The sequence below is a fragment of the Hibiscus syriacus genome, unplaced genomic scaffold, assembly GCF_006381635.1.
Source record: "Hibiscus syriacus cultivar Baekdansim isolate YM2019G1 unplaced genomic scaffold, ASM638163v2 tig00110356_pilon, whole genome shotgun sequence".
NCBI lineage: Eukaryota > Viridiplantae > Streptophyta > Magnoliopsida > Malvales > Malvaceae > Hibiscus > Hibiscus syriacus.
In genome coordinates this window covers 513768-533471 of record NW_024062700.1, presented here as the reverse complement: position 1 = coordinate 533471, position 19704 = coordinate 513768, and the positions used below count along the sequence as shown (strand labels likewise).

Sequence of the window (19704 nt, the reverse complement as noted above, 5' to 3'; positions counted from 1 at the left end):
CTACACATCTAAACCTACAAACAGCAAATTATTGAATTCTAGGTACTTAACCAAACATTTTCAAACCAAAAGTATATAAACTTACCAATTGTTTATGGACATTTATAACGCGGATGCAGGTAGGCACGTCTCGTATATCGATTTAGCCATATAATGCCGAAACCACAAGCCTACTGCAGCTCTATCTCTATCGGTGGGAGGTAGATACTTGATGCTTCCCGTCGTCAAACGCTCCAACGCCAAGCATACGAGGACCACAATCTCTCTGGCTTCGCTCGTTTGTTGTGGCGCGGTCTCGTCTCTAATAACTGTAATATTGAGCTTCTTTGGCTTCTGTTTCCAGAACGAGTCCAATAATTGATCGCATCCAAGAATTTAGCCAAATGAGAGCTCCATCCCTTAATAACATCTCTTAAATCAGCCAATGATATGTAATTTATCATGCTGTCATACACTATTGTCTTAAGGGATGGGAGCTGAAGCTCGACGAGAATCCAATGTTTACGTTCCAAAACAGGGATAAACACCTGCAATCATAAGTAATAATTCATTTTGCGCACTTATTTCATAAAACCTTTAAACTCAATCTAAAATAATACTAACCTTATCGACCTCCCACCATGCAGGATAAAGTTTAGCTTGTCCATTGCCCAAATCAAATGATTCATCTCGTGCATTCTTCAAGTGAACGGCGTGAAAAGACGTCGGCATAATTGTATATCGTATTTTATTTTTCTTAAGTTTTCTTATTATTAGAAGACGTGTCACCCACGCATCGATATGCTGTTTTACAAAAAAAGACATATTAGTGACTTACATAAATTTAAAAAAAAAATTAATCAAATTGAAATATAAGAAAATATAAGACTTACCCCCCATCGAAATAGCCATTGTCTTCGACCTCTAATAATACGCCCCACCAAGACCGATCAAGCAACAAATAGATATCATCGGTGAGCTTGTATATGTCAGTGAAACACCCCTGGCTCTGCTCATGTAGATAAAAATCAACAGCGGTCTTAGCCCAAAGGGTGTTATCCAGAATTGTGTCCGGTAGTTGTTCCCTCTCCTTTCAGATACCGGTATGGTACTGGCCGGTAACGTGTACGGAGACTTAATAGCACGTGCACGCTGTCTGATGCGTGAACTCCGTCGTGCAAGCATAACCCGACGTAAAGCTCCACTCTATCGGGCCGCTAAATAATTAAATACAAAAATCAGTAATAAACAGACATGATATTTAAACAGTGAAAACAAAGACAAATAGTTTCAAACTTGCATTGTATTAACCCAAGTCATTATTCTATCATAGTTCACAAAATGCATCAGATAACAAAGAAAAATATGTTTCAAACTAATACCCTGAAGTTAGTATTTGTCTTTGTTTTGTCTATTGGTTGAAGTAATGCAATCCATTCAAGTTTCAATTTGCAGAAGAAGAAATAGTTTACTTTCGCACACGAAAACTTAAAATCGAAACGCGAAACCAAAATCGCAACGCGAAATGAAAATCGCAACGACAGAATCGCAATGCGAAATGAAAATCGCAACGAAAGAATCGCAACGCGAAATGAAAATCGCAATGCGATTTTGGTTTCGCGTTGCGATCTTGTCGTTGCGATTTGGTTTCGCGTTGCGATTCTGTCGTTGCGATTTTTATTTCGCGTTGCGATTTGGTTTCGCGTTGCGATTTTAAGTTTCGTGTTGCGAAAGTAAACTATTTCTTCTTCTGCAAATTGAAACTTGAATGGATGCATTACTTCAACCAAAAGACAAAACAAAGACAAATACTATTTCACAGTGTTAAAGAATACCAGTTTAGCAGAATTGGCAGCAACCGAACAAATTTACTTTCAACCAAAAGACAAAACAAAGACAAATACTATTTCACAGTGTTAAAGAATACACAGTTTAGCAGAATTGGCAGCAACCGACAAATTTACTTTCAACCAAAAGACAAAACAAAGACAAATACTATTTCACAGTGTTAAAGAATACACAGTTTAGCAGAATGGCAGCACCGAACAAATTTACTTTCAACCAAAAGACAAACAAAGACAAATACTATTTCACAGTGTTAAAGAATACACAGTTTAGCAGAATGGCAGCAACCGAACAAATTACTTTCAACCAAAAGACAAAACAAAGACAAATACTATTTCACAGTGTTAAAGAATACACAGTTTAGCAGAATTGGCAGCAACCGAACAAATTTACTTTCAACCAAAAGACAAAACAAAGACAAATACTATTCACAGTGTTAAAGAATACACAGTTTAGCAGAATTGGCAGCAACCGAACAAATTACTTTCAACCAAAAGACAAAACAAAGACAAATACTATTTCACAGTGTTAAAGAATACACAGTTTAGCAGAATTGGCAGAAACGATAAATTTACTAAGCAATCTAAGTGAATGGCTAATCTAAGTGAAATTACGAGTAAATTTATCATTAAGTTAAATATGGAAAATCTTAAACTTACCTCGTTGCGTAGAGTATGAACCTCATTCTGCAACGATACTATCATCTCACGTAGAGCGGCAACTCACCACGTAAAGTTGACACCTCCACGCCATTGCACCATCGTTATCGCGTAGAGTACCGATCTCACGCAAGGCATTGACCTCATCACGTAACTCCCTTGACTCATCCCGTTGAGGTGGAGGTGGAGAACAGGGAGATAGGAGTCGTGGCATCTTTGCCGGTCGCCTATCATGAGGTGATGGTGGAGAAGAGGCTCGATGATGTGACGGGATAGGTGATGGCTCTCGTTCTAGAGGTGTATAGTCGGCGATCGGTGATGGCTAGGTGAGGTGATGGCTCTCGAATTGGAGGAAGTGGATGCTGCTCATCATCCGTGCCATCAAAAAAACTCTGACTAGCTTGCCACCAATCAGTGGCAAGCTCTTCCTCCATGGGTGTCAGTCTTTGTAATGGAATGTTGGCCTCCTAAATATAAAAACTCAAACAAAGTTAAACGTTCTACTATTAATACTTGTTTATATATTATATGAAAGTATTTGTGTTAACTTACATTATTTATTGTCGCATATGGTATAAGTCTTCCCAATCCAACAGAGTTTTCCTCTTCCAGGAAATAGCCCTGGGAATATATTTGACGTTTTTATTGCATATGTACGCATGCTGGGGAAAGCCTCGAATATCCAAATCTACAAACAATATAATAACAAAATTAGTAATTGTTAAATAATTAATTATAATTTTAGAAACATTATATAGAAATTCTTACCTTAAAGGCCCAAACAAAGCCTGACAAAGTGTATTTGGACCCATCGCCCCGCAAACTTTTGCGGTCATCAAAGGCAGACGACAACTTAGTCCAGGTAGCTTTCCATATACGAACCCCATGGAAACAGATTCCATGCATTCAGGTCCTCTACCAATATTATTAGCTCCCGATGAATAGGTTGTCTGGCTCTGCCTGCCTAAAAGCCGGGCATACACAAGTAGTAGAAGGCATACTCGGAAACACACGTCATCCATCCGAGTGAAACCAGCTTTCTTATTAAACAATTTCTTCAGGTCGTCGACATGTAGGTTCGGCTTCTCCATTGACTCATCCGGAAAAACCCGGGATAACCATGATGGGCGGGCGATATGACGAGTGTACCGGCCTACATCATCGTGTCCGAATCGTAGACCAGTGATTAAGCAGAACTCCTTCCGCCCAAAACAAGTATACGCTGGTGGAAAATGAAACCATATCTCTTCCTCACCACGTTGTATACTGTCAGGTAGATTTGATGTCATGGTCTGAAGCCACAAATGGGTCAAATTAGCATCTCCACCCGGATGATGTACTCTCAGCCATGGCCCGAAGCAGGTTCCTCAAACAATTGTCTTTGAGCAGGTGAAAGCTTCGAAGCAATTGTAGTGGCCAGGCTGACTTTATTTCTCAAGGTCAATTGAGCCGAAAAAAATTTCTACAAAAACAATAAACATACCAAGTTAGATATACCAAAAACTACACTGTGAAGATATACCAAAAACAATAAACATAAAAAGTAGTAGTTTATTCTTGAAACTAAAATTTGCAACACTGTTTGTCTTTTGGTTGAAATGAAAATCGCAACGAGAGAATCGCAACGTGAAATGACAATCGCAACGAGAGAATCGCAACGCGAAATGAAAATCGCAACGAGAGAATCGCAACGCGAAATGAAATCGCAATGCGATTTTGGTTTCGCGTTGCGATTCTCTCGTTGCGATTTCATATCGCGTTGCGATTCTCTCGTTGCGATTTTCATTTCTCTCGTTGCGACAGTCATTCTCTCGTTGCGATTTTCATTTATCTCGTTGCGACTCTTCTGCAAATTGAAACTTGAATGGATTGCATTACTTCAACCAAAAGACAGAAAACAGACAAAGCAAATACTAACTTGAAAATCGCAACGAGAGAATAGCAACGCGAAATGAAAATCGCAACGACAGAATCGTAACGCGAAATGAAATCTAAGTGAAATGGTTAATCTATTATTGAAATGACCAGTAAACTTATCATCAGTTTCAATATGAAAAACCTACAATAATGCAAACATTTCAAAATAAAATAATTAAAAAAACTAACCCTCGGAGGTTGATTTTCCATTTCTGAATATTGTGAGGGATTTCTGACCGTGAATGGGTGAGGGATTTCGCCGGAGATGGGGACGGAAATCTTCGGAGATGGGGACGGATTTCTTCGCCATAGAGAGTGAGAGATGGAGATGGGACTGAGTTGTGATTTTAGGTTTTAGGTTATGAGTTGCGATTACGGGATTTTGTCTTAATATTCGTTTTTGTAATTTGAAATAAAATACGCGTAGCGTATTATATATAATGGCGCTTTAAATATCGCGTTGCGATTTACGGATACGCGTTGCGATTTTATGTATTATCGTTGCGATTTACGGATACGCGTTGCGATATACGGATACGCATTGCGATTTACCCATACGCGTTGCGATTTACGGATACACGTTGCGATTTACGGATACGAGTTGCGATTTATGTGTTCGCGTTGTGATTTTCATATTCGCGTTGCGATTTTGGAAAATCGCAATGCGAATTTGTACTATCGCATTGCGATTTTCAAGAATCGCGTTGCGATTTTGGAAACTGATTTGCGATTCTGGGGATCGCGTTGCGATTTTGTTGGTCATTTTGGCAAATCCAAAAAAAGTTGGTTAAAATCGTATATTATAACTTTTTTTTGGTCACTGAGGCGATTTTCTCTAAATTATAATCAACCTTTTCAAGAGAATTTTTTCGGACTACATTGAACGTTGATACTTTACCCTAAATATCAATACTCAAAGGATGAGTGTTTATACGGCATGAATGAGTGTTCATATAAGATGAATGAGTAATGATATTTTTTTGGAAATTTTTATATAAGATGAATGTTGATGATTCTTTAGTTCGATAATATCTAAGGTTCTTCGAAGAATATATTTCATGTTATACATGCATCCATGCATCGAGCATAAATGCAATGAAAAAAAAATCGTTATAAATATATCAAATCATTGTCTACACTTAATGTTGGATATATGGGATTAGATTACACCATATTCAAATACGTCGGACCACCGTCGACCACCGTGAATCACCACAAACCATTGTCGAGCACCTTGAACTTGGCTGCACATAAACTCCAGCCATTGCCTACACATAAACTCCCGCCATTGCCTACACCTTATGTCGAAATCCGGGATTAGATTACACCCCTGTCAAATACGTCGGACCACCGTCGACTACCATGAACCACCACGAACCATTGTCGAGCACCTCAATCTAGAACCGCCAATTGATCTTCAAAGCACTCAAAACCTAGCTGGATAGAATAAATTCCAAATGCTCTCAACTATAGTGATTTGGAATGAATTATTTTTAATGCTTAATGACCTTGACTTAAATGGGTATTTATAGGGGTGGTTTGGCCATCAAAAGTCACCCAAAACTGTCTCGTCCCATATCTCACGTACATAAAATGGAAGTGTAGAAAGTGAGTATTAACTTAACCATGAAACTGACAACATTTCACATTATATAAAGTTTTAATTTTTTTTGTTTCTTCTTAATAAGACTATAAAATGTTCTTATGAATTATCATGAAGAAGATTAACTTCCATGAATCCCCCAAAGTTTTTAGTTTTGAAGGTAATAAAGAGAAATGAGAGAAATGAGAGAGATAACCGAAAAATACAAATGAGGAAGGAAGTGAACTCATTTGCTCAACTTATGTCTCTCATAAACCAACTTAGAGACAAGCTCAATTTAACATTGATGCAATTATGTATTACAACGCATCAAAATATGTGAAAAATTTAGAGACAGATCACTAAAATACTCATATAAAAGTAAAATATTAAACCTAAAGATACGAAGAAAAATAGAATACCAAATCAAAACCCAATAATTTTCATAAAACTCATTATCTCTGTCGAACGAGATGGTTAACGAAGTGATAAAGGAGTAGAGAGCAAACCAAACAATCTGGCAGGCTATTTCACTACTGATTACATAGGCAAACAACCTTTTACCAAAAGAGGGATCTGATTATATGTGATCATCAACAATCCAATCAGAAAATAAATATCGTGATGATTTTTGTGCGATAATAAAATGACCGCAAAGGTAAGCGAAAAACTTACAAAAAACCATAAGAATCATGCCACAATAGCAGAGAAAATGCGTGCCATAAGAGCAGAGAAAAATGTGTCACAAGAACATAGATTCTTATTCAAAATTAAAAAGACTAAAAGAAAGGAAATAAATGACATGACATAAAAATAAGAGAACTAATAATCTCGATGGTCGGCAATTAATAATAAAATTGACGTTGCCGTCAGTTAAACAAAAAAAAAAGACGACACAAAAATATTAAAAGAAAATTAGGATAAAAAAATGAGAGACAACTAGGTTTTTTTGTCCCTTGTTTTTCTAGAATGCTCTAATTGATTTAGTATTAATTTATCTATTAATCTAAAAATCAATTTTTACTTAATTAAAGTATAGTTCTCATCCAATTAAGCGTAAAATTGACTCATTAAGTCCTACTATACATACTAATGGGTTCGTCTATAGATCATATCAATATATAAACGTTGACTCAAAATTTTAAATAATCGCATTAAAATATTTTCAAAAACCCAAAATTTCATAAAACATTCCTTAAAATCTTTTATTTTTCTTAAAATCTCCTTAAATGACACTTGGCATCTCTCTATGAATGATCGTCAACCTCCGTTTCGAAATTTAAAATGAGGTCGACTCGATTTGAAAATTTACTAGCCTAAAATTTTCAAATTTAACTCGAACTTGAAAATCATAAATTGAAGCTCGAAAAAACTCACTAAAGCTCGAACTAAAAAAATATTGAACTTAACTCGATTGAAGTTCAAAATCAAACTCAAATATAAATATTAAATACATAAAAACCTTCTATTACATTTATTTCAACAATAAACATATAAATGAATATTATTAATTAAATTTTAATATATAATTTTTTTCGAGCTGCTTTCAAATTTTTTTAGATTTGAATATTAAATAATTCATTTTAATTCGTTATAAACTCGAATTTAACTTAAATTCATTTGAGTCGAATATTTATTAAACGATAATTCAATCGATCTAGAATAGTTGATAATCTGTTTCTTATTTATGTTCCTGTGTCTGTCTACCAAGTGATTTGACACAGTCAATTGGTTTATGCCACATTTAGTTAAATCATTAATATTTGATAATGATTTGCAGTCATGATGGCATAATTGACCTTATTTATATATGAGCAAGTAAATAAACCCAGTAAGTATGAAATAAAAATAAGATAAAAATTATAAAAATACTCTTAAGAATTAATCTGTTGAAAGAGGATAAGATTAATAGTTAAAAAAAATCAAATTATGATGTTATAATTAAAAAATTATATAAAATGTTTTTTTATGGCGGTGAGATAAATATAGTGTTATCTTTTTGAGGGATTTCAATTATTTTTTAATTGGTTTGGTATCAGTAATTTATTAAAATGATATTAATTATATTTTTAATAGTTTTATATAAAAATATATTTAAAAAAAAAATTAGGATGTTTGTTTACACCCACTTACCACGTGGCTCCGTCCATAGATAAAATTCTAAGTTTTGTAAATAATATTAGAATTAAAATTTTAAAATTCATAAGTAAAAATATAAATTAACAATAATTATATTTTTATAATATCTAATTATAATTAATTAATAAAAAAATTAAATACCGATATTTATATAAAAACCCTAAAAAATATTAGAAAGAGACATTATGACCATATTATGGGTGCTTGTTGAATGAGCCGATCGCGAGTTGGATGATGCTTAACTCGTGTTAGTTAAAAAAATTGTTGCTCGATTTGACTAATTGCTCGTTAAACTTGTTAAAATATTACTCGACTTTTACTTGTTAAGAAAATTTGTTGCTTGACTCATTAAGCTCATTGCTCGTTAAACTCACCGATTTTTATTTTTTTTAAATATAAATAAATTCTACTAATATTTATAGAACTTAATATAAACATAAATTAATAAATTTAATCAAAAATTATCAAAAGAGTGTATGAAACAAATTCAAACTCTAAATACCAAAATTACAATCCACAAATATATTAAAATAATAATTAAGGTGATTTTGTGTATAGTAAAATAATAATTATTAATTAATAATTTAGTATTTTTAATTATTTATTAAAAATTAATAGATCAATAATTTATCATCTTTTTTATTATCTATTAGTAAATTAGTAATTTTTAATGAAATAATTTTTTAAGATTACTAAAAAATTATTAAAAAATTAACGATTTGTTCGGAAATTTATCAAATCGAGTTAAATTTTGTTTGACTCAGCTTATTAAGATCTCGAATCGAACTCAAATTAAATCAATATAAATTAAACTTTTATCCAATTTTAATCGAATCAAATTCGAACTGCTAAACTCATCCAGCATCCCTATGCCATACACGAACATTAGAATAATAAAATGAAAAGCTTATCACTCCACATATGGACGTTGCTCCTCACTAACATTTTCTTCTTCCTCTTGCTTTAATCAATTAAAAAAGCGTTTTTGTGAAGCTATACACTCTCCTCATTTTTTACACTAAAAATAGCACTAAATAAATACTATTATTATTAATTTATTTACTAATCATATAGAAAAAATGTATAGTTAAGAGTGGTATAGAAAAGGTAATTGGAAGGAAGGAGCGCTTTGTTTGAAGCGGAAAGTGGGAAAGAAAGAAAAAAAAGGGGGAAAAACCGATTTGTCTGAGAAGATGAGCGGTGGGGGGTTTAGGGTTTCATCAATCCCCAACAGTGTGAGGAAAACGATCCAAAACATAAAAGAGATCACGGGAAATCATAGTGAAGATGAAATTTATGCAGTGCTTAAAGAATGTTCTATGGATCCCAATGAAACCGCTCAGAGGCTCCTCCTTCAGGGTACGTTTTCCTTTTTTCTCTTTCTCTTCTCGTTTGAATTTCCTTTTTAGCGAAGTTTTAGTTTTCTTTTTGGATTTTTTCAATGGGGTAATTTTTTCTTCCTTGGACAGGGGATGATTATTTTTTTTGGGTTGTTTTATTTTGATCTATGTTTTTTGTGTCTGTCTTTGATTTTAACTTCATTTTGGTGATTTGGGTGTTATTGCTTGGGACTGTAGTATGATATTTTGGTTCTGATGGGTTGCATTGTTAATTGGGTTATATTAAATCCTGATTTGATATTTATTAATCTTTTCTCTCTTGTTGATTCATTCATATATAAATGTCAAGCTTTGTTTTTTTTATTTCCCTTTGCAAATTACAGAATTTTTGTTATCCAATTTTTAACTTAGCTCTAGAAATAGTTTTTTGATTAAATTGCTTTTTAAATTATCGTATTTTCTGCAAAATTTACCCTCTTGAAGCTATTTTTTTTAAAATTCCCGCCTTCATTTCATGAAATAAGACAGTTTGATTCTGTTGCATTTTCAAAAATCCATCCTTTTCTGTTATTAGATTGGAATAAAAGGTTTTGGCTTTCAATATCCTCATTTTCTTTTTTTCCCCTTCAAATATTTTATTTTTAGGCAAATAGCTACTACATGTGGCATTTACTATCATAACACTAATTGGCTTTCTAATGAATTGTAAGATTGTATTCCTGTTATGTGAAGCTTTTAGTATTCAATACCACATATAGTGTTTTTTGGAAGTTTAATGTGGTGATATGTATCTGCTCAAACTGTGGCTTATTAACCCTGAGAAGTATTAGTGGTTTAGGTTATTCTTGTATCTTGTGTTATTGTTTGTTCTTATTCTATGCTTTCTGATATTTAGATGTTGGTCGTTACTTCAGTTTGATATCAAGTTGAGCACCGATATCATATTATGGCCTTTTTCATGCAAGCTTAATGTTTCTTTAGTTCATACGAGTTATGGCTTGGTCTTTAGCAAATCTGTAAGAAATATATATGTAGTTATTAGCATATGGTACTTTCTTGTTTATATTTTATTACTTGCTTCTCATATATTACAATTACTAGGTGCATTCTTTCTAACCAATTTACTATCATTTTGTTTTGCTTCCAAATACATGACAAACTTGTATATTGTTCCCCAGATCCTTTTCGGGAAGTCAAAAGAAAGCGTGACAGGAAAAAAGAGGTAAGTGATTCTACAGCAAAATTTGAAGTGTTTACTATTTTTTGGGTTTCTATAAGTTCAACATTTTTCTGTTTTTGCTATGTTACTTATTATTGATGTTGGTTTAGAAGAGTTGCAATGGTATTATATGATGAGTAAGCCAAGCACAAATTTTCTTAGTGGTAGAGGACCAAAGGCATAGATAACTACCTCCCATTTTTGTTTTACCAATAGTCAATTTCATTTCCTTTTAAGTTCACTCTGTAGGCAGGATAAATTGGGGTATGAAGTGTTGGGTTGTATGGGTTGGTTGACAACAGCAGGACGGAAGTTTGAAGAGAGAGTTCAAAAGGTACCAGGGAGATTCGTTATTCCTTGTGGTTAATGTGCTATTGTCACTTGCTATTGCAGAATTTGAACAACAAAGAGTCTGCAGAGTCTCGGTGGCGACCTGGTTCACAGGGAAGGGGGACTAGGGGTGGCCGGGGGAATTTTCCTCCTCGTTACGCAGCTGGTAAACAGATATTTCAGAACCGAAATTTGTTTGTGATGATTGTTTAGTTACTACTGTCAGGCTTCTGAATTATTAGTTGACTGTGCCTCATAAATTTGCTTTTGTTTCACCCATGTGACTAATTTACTGCTAGGTCAATGAACAAGTTAAACTTTGTTTTGAACACGTTTCTCTTCACCCACACTCTTTCATTTTTTGAGTTGTGCTTGACATGGTTTCGGTAACTAACCCGTCATGCTGCTATGGTGGTTGTTGATGTGCTATTGTGTTATACTTTGCAATTCTTTGAGTTTGATATATGAAATGGTCGTGAATCGGTGCTTATTTTAATGTGATAAATATTCTCCTATATTTTAATTAAAATTTTTGTACTCATCTGCTTATCTCATTAGAGACCGTTGTTTCTAAAAGTTCTGGTCTTGGGAGGGACAATGGAATGAATCAAGTTGCAGAGAAAGGTAGTGATCAATCCTTGTCAACCTTGCAGGAGACAAAACCTAAGGAATCTACTCAAATTGCAAGGTGGCTGTAATTTACATATCTGCTATCTTATAATTTTAATTTTTTTTGTCTATTTCTGAAAATATGGCTTCACTTTAGTGCAATTTGTTTGATTTACAAGTTTATGTTTTATAGTCCTGTATCTGCAATGGCCAATGGTCCTACTGGTGTTGTGGCTGAAACCTTTTCTGCGCCTGCAAGAAAAGCTGCTAATCCACCTCAAGAAAATTCATCTGTTGGTAACAGTGAGTACAGGGGTGCACCATCCCCTGTTGATGCAATAAACAAGCCCGGTATTGCATTTGGAAGTGGGGACATGAGTGGGCAGCCAGCAGAAGGCTCTAGTGACTGCTTCATGTCTACTGCTCCAACATCTTCATCAGCAATCTGCTTCTCGTCTTCAGAACCTGAACTAGTTCCATCCAATTTTCCTCAGCTCCTCGGCACTTCAGACACCATCAAAGGTGAAAACAACCAAGCTTCTACAGAACCAAACACAGTTATTCCTACCGAAAACAAATTAGCACACTTCTCATCATCAGAGCCTGCATTAGTTCCATCCAATGTTTCTTGTCTCTTTGGCTCTTTGGACACAATAAAAAACGAAATAGGAAACAACCGAGCTTCTACAGAACGGAATGCAGTTATTCCTACTGAAAGCAAATTAGCATCTGGTCAGAACTTTGAGACCCTATTTGTTTTGAACAACTTTTTTTCTGTTCAGTTACGAATCTGATTAATTTCTTTCTTTGGCTTATAGCTGCTACTGAGCCTGGTACCTCTTTCCTGCAAGGAAAGATGCCTAGCAAATCCTCTGCAGTCGTAAAACATCCGCTGGGTGAGTCTTTTCATCCTTCATCTACAGCAACCCATGGTTCCTCTGCAACTAGGCCTTCATCCAATTATAATGGTCGCTCACAACAAATAATTGACCCTCAGAAAGGTAATTGGGATATCGTATTGCTCTTTAATAACTTTGTTATGTATTTGTTAATAAGTGACATAGCTTGAGATGTGTTTTTGTTTGATTTTATGTAACTTATTGCACAAATCTGGACAAATATTGTGGATTTTGTGCGCTAATCCTTCCCTCCTTATACACAGACAAAAAGAGAGAGAAGCTATTGATGTACTAACGTGTTTTAACTGGATCCTACATAGATGCCTATATTTTCTGGATCTAGCCTTGGTATTAAGGTCTATTGGATTTTGGAGATGGCATTTATGTAGCTTTATTACTGTAGGAAATTTTTATTGATTACATGTTTGCTTGAAAAATGTTTGGACTCATTAGTTTGCCCCTTATCATAATTGGAATATATAACCATCTTTGTTAAATGGGCATCATTAACCTTTTTGTTTTTAACTTTTGAGCAATACTAAATTCCATAGTAGGTTAATTGTAAATTTTGGGTGAAAACCATCATTATAACTTGGTAGGATAGGTGATGGTTCCTTTGCCAACAAAAGTAGAACCTTAAATGTCAGCTTAACCGTTAGAAGGGATAAAATGGCTAATATATTGTATCTTTAAGTTTGCTTGGTTTTTTATTTTTCATGTTTTTACCAATGGTTGAACAATCTTCAATGAAAATGTGTGGTCTTGGAACCTATTTAAGCTGATACTGACAAATCATTGAACCACTTTATGTTCTTATCTTAAGTTGGTTAAAAGGCTTCCAAAAGATAAGTATTAATAGTTCCCTATGTGTCATCAACAGTTGGTTCTAACAAGGAGTGGAAACCAAAGCCAGTAACCTCTAATGTTGGGCTAGGTGCCGGAATGGCTGGTGCATCTGAAGTTCCTACTGGTTCACTTGAAACTGTTGCTCAGTTGTCGCCTGTTTCAAATGTTCTCAACTCAGAAGTAGACACTTCAAAATTGCAGAAAAAGTTGGAGGAATTACATCTCCCACAACGTCAACATGTAATAATTCCCAATCATATCCATGTTCCGGAATCTGAAAGAACTAAGCTGAGTTTTGGAAGTTTTGATGCTAGTTTTGGAGTAGCATTGAACTATGTTGGTGGTCAGGAGAGTGATAAGTGTTCTACACCTTTGTCTGAGGCTTCTCAAGATGTAAATGAGACTGCAGAGGAACATGGTTCAAGGTTTGTTAAGAGTTTCCAATGGATGTAACCTTTTAATTCTTTTCTATTAGCAATGTTGGCCACTTTTTTCCCTAGAATAAGAAACTCTACCCTCTTTAGATATCATAATCTTGATACTATTTGGTCTCTTTTGCATACTTGGCTCATGTTATTTTCTTGTTATATTGTTGATTCCAGCAATCAAAATGCATTGGATACTGCTGAGGAAGGAGATTGCACTGATCGTCCTCAATCACCTACTCATGCACCTGGAAATTTGTCTGGTGATGGTGATGTTGCTTCCATTCCAGAGAATAATGAAAACAAGCAGGAGAATGCATTGCTCTCTGGAAGCCATCAACACTCTGCAGTAACATCTCCTAGCTATAGTTTTGGAATTGTGCCTCCTATGTTAGCACCGTTCGGAAATGCTGAATCTCAAGCACGTGAAGTTCCTCGCCTTTCAAGCTTTGTTGTGAGCATCCATTTCCACAGTTCTTTTCATTACTATTTGTCGCTCTTTTGGTTTCTATTACTTTTTCAAACTTAAAAATTTTAGCACGACTTTTATGTAGATAATAAAATAAATGAATCAGATTTCGAATTTGCAGGTTTTTATATTCTCATTTTGCATTTGGTTTTGGACTTTTGGTCGTTCTACTGGTTACAATAATATGAAATATTGTTTAAATAAAGTCGAGTGCACTATGCCAATTGTTGGCTCTAATACTACTTCCATTATTAAATACTTCAATCATCAGGTTCCTCAGCCATTTGACCCTGCAGCTTATTACGCCCAATTCTACCGTTCAAGTGCTGATCCTGATGGTCGTGTTTCTCCCTTTGCCTCTGGAGTTGCTACAAAGTACAATGGGAATGTTGCAGTTCTTCCTCCACAGACTTCTCAGTCTCCTCAAGAGGTTTGCAGAGATTATGATTAAGCACCTTGAATTTCTACTTGTTGAATATGTTATATATCTGTTATTGGTTGAATGAGAATATTGCTTTTTGTTCTCTAATTTACTTAGTTTTAGCCTTTTAGGCTTGCAAGTTATATCATGCTATATATGAAGAGCTGTTGTTGGCAGTGTTCTAGTAACATTGTTGACAACACATTTTCTTTGCTTTAGACTTTTGCCTGCTTGCAATTTGGTCCTGGGATACTTTTTCAACCTCACATGGTTAGTGGAGAGGATTACTCTAGGCAAATAATTTGGGGAAATTGACTTGGTAAATTATATATCTGGGCGGTTAGTGTTTTTTTTATCAAACTTTAGGGTAGTAAGAGAGTTTCTTTCAGTCTTAATAACTGTTGGATATTGGAGCTGATTTTCTTCTCTTGGCAGGGTGGAAACTCTTTGGTACTGACTACAACAAGTTCATCTCCAATAGTGACTCAAGCTGCTGGGATGATGCAAAGTTCTATGGCTGTGACTCAGCAACCAGTCCCTGTCTACCGATCAGCAGCTGGGGTGCATTTACCACATTATCCTCCAAACTACATTCAATATGCCCCCTTTTACTCACCTTTTATGTTCCTTCTCCTGCGATCCACCAATTTATAAACAACGGGGTGTTTCCTCATCAACCTCAGGCTGGTACTGTTTATCCTTCTGCACCAGCAGCACCAACTACAGGAGTCAAATTTTCACTTCCTCAATTTAAGCCCAGAAGTAATACACCAAATTCTGCTCATATCGGAATGCCAAGTGGTTATGGACCATATGGCTCCTCCCCAGCCGGTTATAATCCAAGTTCTGCTGCGACGACTGGAAACTCAACCACAAATGAAGATCTTGGTGCTGCTCAGTTCAAGGAAAACAATGTGTACGCCAGTGGGCAGCAGGTTGACACCGTATTCTCATTTTGCATCTTGCTGTGATTTATTTGTCTTATTTCTTAAAGAGTTATTTGTGACATATGAGAATGTTTGAAACAATTATTTTGTAGGTTCAAGTCCCAATTTTTTCTAGTTTTCTTTCCCCAGTAATGATCACATCTATCGTATGACACAATCTTTATATTATAGTAGATACTAGCGAACCAGCCATATAATATGGACTAAATTTGCAAAATAAGACAAGAATGTACGAGTGAGCTAAGTGCAGAAAATAAGACGATAATGTAAAACTAGTAGTTTTGGTCGTGGCTTGTATTTACAACAATCTAGAGCGTTCTTTGTGAAGTGTTTGTAATGGCAGACAGGATAAACAAACTAATACCTTTCTTTTACTTTTAGGAAAATTTAGGGGCCATTAGTTCATTGATAGTGGTAAATGTTGTTTGTGTTTGAATTGGGCCCCTCATTGAGTGTTTTTTTTCTCTTCTTTTTTCCATTTCCTAACATTGCAGTTTTGAGAAGTTTGTAAATTTTTCCTTCCAATGTCCGTTGAGCTACCTTTGTAGCTTGACGGTTACGAAGGTGGTTTTTAACAAAGCTTATCTTTTCTATCAAAAAGAAGTTTGTAAATGCCATTTTTCTGTTTGTTCCGGTATAGGGAGTCTCTTTGGTGTAGTTGATCCTTAATTTCTGCTTCATAATCAAGATAAATTCCTATCCTTTTTTAGACCAAGGACATTGATGCATGAAGTTCATCTTAATTGATTGCCTATCAATGCTCTGATCATGTTCTCATCACTTGATTTGTTTGTCTATTATGCTTCTACATGAGAAAGTTGCTTTTTTCCTTTAAGCATTCTCTGCTCTGATCAGGGATAAACATAGGTTTTGTAAAGAGAATGTCATTGGGATTTTGACATTCTTGATTTTGACATTCTTGAAAATACATCATGTGTTCTTTTCTCTCTCCAAACAACTTTCCCTTCTAAATTGATTCTTTAACCTATATTACTTTCTTGCAGAGTGAAGGTTCAGCTGTATGGATTTCTCCCCCTGGGCGAGATATTTCCAACCTACCAGCTAGTTCATTCTATAATCTTGCCCCTCCGGGTCAGAATGTAACTTTTGCTCCAACACAAGTTGTTCCTGGCTCATTTGCTGGTATATATCATCCACAAGCAGAAACAGCCGCAGCTGTTCATCCTCTTCTACAACGGGCTCAGACTATGGCTGGAGCTGTTAATATGGGGGGATCTGCTGCCGGTGTTTATCGGCAGCCTCAACATGCACAGATGAACTGGCCCAGTAACTACTGAAACAGAGACAGATATCTTCTTTTTTTGTAAACCACCCAACTAACCAAGACATTCAAAATCCAGTCTTAAGAGTATTTTTGGGAACTCCAATAGGTTTGAATGGGAGGGAGCACCAAGAAGATACATCATTGGCCAGAATTGAAAAAGTGTAAATCTGTTTGAGGATGTCGAAAAAGAAAAACTCGTCAATAGTATCATCTGTTTTGCTAGGGTTGAGAGCATAAATGATCCAGTTCGCTTGTAACTGTTATTGACCATTAAACGTTGGTGAAGATAAGGATCTGCAGGTCTTTCTCTTGCTATATGGTATTACCAATTTCCTTTTTCTTAGTTTAAAGCTAATGCTCCCCCCTCCCCAACCACTTTTTTTTCCCTAAAGTTTTTGAAGTAAGAATTTTAACTATTGAGTGGTGAGAATATGTTCCATTATTTTTCCCCCAAGGGTTTTTGAGATTTTAAGGTTGGTGGACAATTCTTTAGTCTTGTCTTTTACCTGTAAAGAGAATTTCAATAGTAAGGATGTACCGAACTGTTGTAATTGGTATAAGCAAAAGCCAATATTAGTAATTTGTCATTAGTCTTCACAAAGATCCATATTATATAGAAAATACGTACATTAAACCTATTTCTTAAATCCTACTTTAATCGACACCATTGAGCACTGCTCAACATTTCTGTTATCAAAGCAAAAGGTTAAAAAAAGGCCATACGTCCATTCACTTCACATGGCTCCTATTACCATCTTTTTATTTTTGCAAAGGGACGAACCTAGAATGACCATTGACACTTTATCATTAGGTTTTTCAGTATATATATTATACAATATGAAAGGGATACTACTTGTGGGTTTTGAGATTTGTCGGTGTACAAACCGTTTTCTTTTCCAAGTTCTCTGTATCCCACTCGAAGGAAAATAATGTCAATCTTCTTGGCCTTAAGGATAATGCTTCTTCTGCAACTCATCAATAATCCCTCCAAAATCAGGTTTCATTTCTGCTAACCTATAACTTATGTTTTTGACCGATATTGCCATGATTTTCAACTTTGATCTATATATATGATCAGCCGGGGAGTTTGAGCAGTGGTGCATAGCTGATGAGCAAACCCCAGACGATGAGTTGAAGGCAGCCATGGACTGGGCTTGTGGGAGCGGCGGTGCAGATTGCAGTAAGATTCAGATGAATCAGGCTTGTTGTTTTCCCAACACCATGAGAAACCATGCTTCCTATGCATTCAATGATTACTTCCAGAAGTTCAAACACAAGGGCGGATCTTGCAACTTCAGAGGAGCTGCCATGATTACAGAACTCGATCCCAGTAAGCTTAGTTACCTAGATTAGCTATATTTTTTCCCCTTTATTATTTTGCATGGAAAATAACTTCTGGGGGGGAAATCCCATTTCCATGCATGCATGTGCCTAGCAAGTAGAAGGGTAAGCCATGTGGGCATTAGCTGGGGTACACGCAATGTAGGAAGCAACTTGCGTCTTAACAATGCTAAAAAGCAAAGCATTAGTCATTAGGGTATTAGCTGAAGCAGAAAGGAAGATGAACATGTTTAAGAGACCAGGATTATAATCCATGTGGGTGCCTGCCAGTGCCACTTTGGGTCAATTTAAAAAGAAAAGCAAACAAATAAACAAATAAAAACTCCTGGGAAGATTTAAAAAAGAGAGGTGTTTAGAAAATGAATCAGGGCTTTAGAAATTAGACATATCATTACTGATTCTCTTGTTTTGGACTGATCTTGTGTTCGCCATAATTCCTGCTGCAGGTTACGAAAATTGCCGATATGAGTTCATTTCTTGATCAAGAAGCAATTGCTTATGAGTTATGGTTGAAGCGATCCAAATCAGATTCAGATGTTGGTCTTTCTAGTTTTTATTTGTTGAGATTATGGAGATGTAATTTAAAGAACTATCTTATGTGAATGGCCTAATTCGTGGTGTGCGTCATGTCCGAATGATTGACACATCAACCTACACTCTTTACAAACTATGTAGGTCCAATTTTAATTGATTAATTCTTAATTTGAATCTGTCAAACAATTATAATTAATTAACTATTTCAATTTATGAAATTTAAAGTTTTATTAAAATATAAATAGTAAGAAGTACATTTTTCACGTATAGAAATAAAGGTTTTAATTATGAAATGTTATAATTATTTTTACCATATTTTTGACTGCCTTTTCACCTTCCAATTAAGAAAAATATATTTAACGTTATAATTATTTTTAGGGTAAATTACACCATTCCTCGTTGAACTTTATTCTCTCTCTTATTTTCCTCATCCGATTTTCAATTTGATCAATTTACTCATTGAACTTTACAGATTGAATCATTTTGCTCACTCTGCCGTTAACTATTTAACGATGTTATGACGTGACACATACATCATAACCGCGCCATTTTGAAAAACTCAAATATACTCCAAAACGATGTCGTTTCGGTGAGTAAAATAGGGGGAGAGAGTAAAGTTCAGCGACTCATGGTGTAATTTACCCTTTTTCCTTCTCTTATTCATTTTCTCTTCGCCGACCACTATGTCATTTTCATTTCGGCCACTGTAGACCGCTGATGGTGTCCGTTCGGTCCCAAATTTTATGGTCGGTTCGTCTTGACCCCCTGAGTTCGAATCTAGTGGTTGTTTTACTGGAAAATATCCCAAACCCCATGAATTTGGACTGAAATATTTCAATTTCCTCACTTTCAATCTCAAATTCGTAGACTTTGGAGCAAGTTCCAAAAAAATGGAGGTCGGCTAAAGGTGTTGAGGCG

The 19704-nt window shown here is 35.3% G+C and overlaps 1 protein-coding gene and 1 pseudogene across 1 annotated transcript; both read left to right on the top strand.

The window, feature by feature from the left end:
• The first annotated feature begins 9143 nt into the window (after positions 1 to 9143).
• On the top strand, positions 9144 to 17261 carry LOC120120973 (annotated as a pseudogene).
• Positions 17262 to 17443: 182 nt separating this feature from the next.
• On the top strand, positions 17444 to 18806 carry LOC120121106 (glucan endo-1,3-beta-glucosidase 4-like). The gene is made up of 3 exons (XM_039140565.1): positions 17444 to 17465; positions 17990 to 18241; positions 18699 to 18806. Exons 1-3 carry the CDS (start codon positions 17444 to 17446, stop codon positions 18731 to 18733), a joined length of 309 nt encoding a protein of 102 aa, XP_038996496.1. The 3' UTR covers positions 18734 to 18806.
• Positions 18807 to 19704: the final 898 nt, after the last annotated feature.